This window comes from Seriola dumerili, unplaced genomic scaffold (assembly GCF_002260705.1).
Source record: "Seriola dumerili isolate Sdu_G_001 unplaced genomic scaffold, Sdu_1.0 BDQW01000278.1, whole genome shotgun sequence".
In the NCBI taxonomy this organism is placed as follows: Eukaryota; Metazoa; Chordata; class Actinopteri; order Carangiformes; family Carangidae; genus Seriola; species Seriola dumerili.
In genome coordinates, this window is record NW_019174533.1 from 485,013 (window position 1) to 486,605 (window position 1,593).

The 1,593-nt window shown below is 49.8% G+C and overlaps 1 protein-coding gene across 1 annotated transcript in view; it reads right to left on the minus strand.

The window, feature by feature from the left end:
• The window catches only part of hdac7 (histone deacetylase 7), a 56,387-nt gene extending 55,383 nt beyond the window's left edge, over window positions 1-1,004 (minus strand). The window contains exon 1 of the mRNA XM_022757487.1: window positions 981-1,004. Coding sequence (XP_022613208.1) covers window positions 981-999 — 19 coding nt within the window. The 5' untranslated portion in view covers window positions 1,000-1,004. The remainder of the gene's footprint in view (window positions 1-980) is intronic.
• Window positions 1,005-1,593: the final 589 nt, after the last annotated feature.

Genomic DNA, 1,593 nt, shown 5'->3' on the forward strand with positions numbered 1-1,593 from the left:
TCCTCTCCTCTCCCCTCCTTTCCTCTCCTCTCCTCTCCTCCTCTACGTCTGTCTCCTCTTCTTTCCTTTAGTGTCCCTTGCACAACTCAGCTTCCACTTTGCAGCGATTCTGGGACCCTCAGCAGAAAACATGAACAGTTTGACACTCTCTGTTTTTTCCTCTTTTCTTCTGACAATTTCATCTGTCCCCACCCCCCCCCACCCCCCAATCCCTGCCATTTCCAAAATCAAACACACCACTAAATGCTGGGCTGACTCACTTCCACTGTGGGTGGCTCTTTCCAATTTTCTCACCAACTCAGCCACCCTTGGAAGAAAGGAGAAAAAAAAAAAACAAAACAAAAACCTTTGTCCAGAAAACAAAAAAAAAAAGTAGCCAAGCAGACATGCAGTAGGGAGACACATTTTTTTCCAAGGTGCTCGGTGTTTAAAGGGACAAAGGCATGCGGCATGTAGATGCTGAAGGGGAGAGACGTGGGGGCAAAACCAGGCATGCTTCTCCCACTTCTTTTGTGGCTCTCGAATGGTTATCGCTGTTTTCCTTCCTTTCTTTCTCTTTGGGAGAGCGTGGGAGCGCCCTCAGAGCGCTGCAGAGAAACCACGGGGCTCACAACAACAGGAGGAAGCCGGTAACTTGAGTAACTCAGAGAGAGAGAGAGAGAGAGAGAGAGAGAGAGAGAGAGAGAAAGAGAGAGGGATAAGGAGAAGAAGTGGAACGGGGAGCGGAGGGAAGGAGGAAAGGCAGCAAAGGGACAGAGAAACCTTTACAAGTCTCCTCGTCTTGAAAACATGACATTTGAGCTCATGGAAGCAGAGAAACAAAACCCACATTTACAAATGACCTGTTGCATTCCAGACAGCATTTCCCACATGCTCTCCCTGACACACACACACACACGCACACACACACACACACACTCATCCCTCTGCACCCCGCATGAAATCAGACAACTTTCCCCTCAACCAGAGAGCTGGCTTACCAGTCTGCGGTGTGAACATCCAGCATGAGCAGTGTGTTAGAAAGTCCCGTCAGTCATGTTCACGTACAGTTCAGTCCAGAGAGATCGAGAGCGCCGAGGAGGACACCCAAACGGCACACACATACACATATACACACACACACACACGCACACATACACATACACAGGCGCAGTATCAGTTCCCTCTGTCCAACTGTTGAGAAAGTGAGGGGCCGCAACAAAAGGCAACAAGAGGGAGGGAAGGAGAGATCGAGGTAGAGAGAGGCAGAGGGAGAGAGAGACAGAGAGAGAGAGAGAGAGAGAGATTAACCCCTCTGAGCTGACTGGTGGACTCTCTCCCTCCCTCCCTCTCACACACACACACACACACACACACACAGTTGGTTTGCTGTATCACTGACTTCTTGTGTTTTCTCTCATGTGCCAAGAGGAGGAAGGGAGAGCAAAAGAGTATGTGTGTGTGCATGGTCATGGATGTGTGTATTATAGTGTGTGTGTGTGTGTGTGTGTGTGTGGGTGTGTGTGTGTGTGTGTGTGTGTGTGTGTGTATTTTAAGGTAGGAGGGACCGGCTGGCTCGGGTCCAGAGGCAGCCAGCCTGGTAGAAAAAGACAA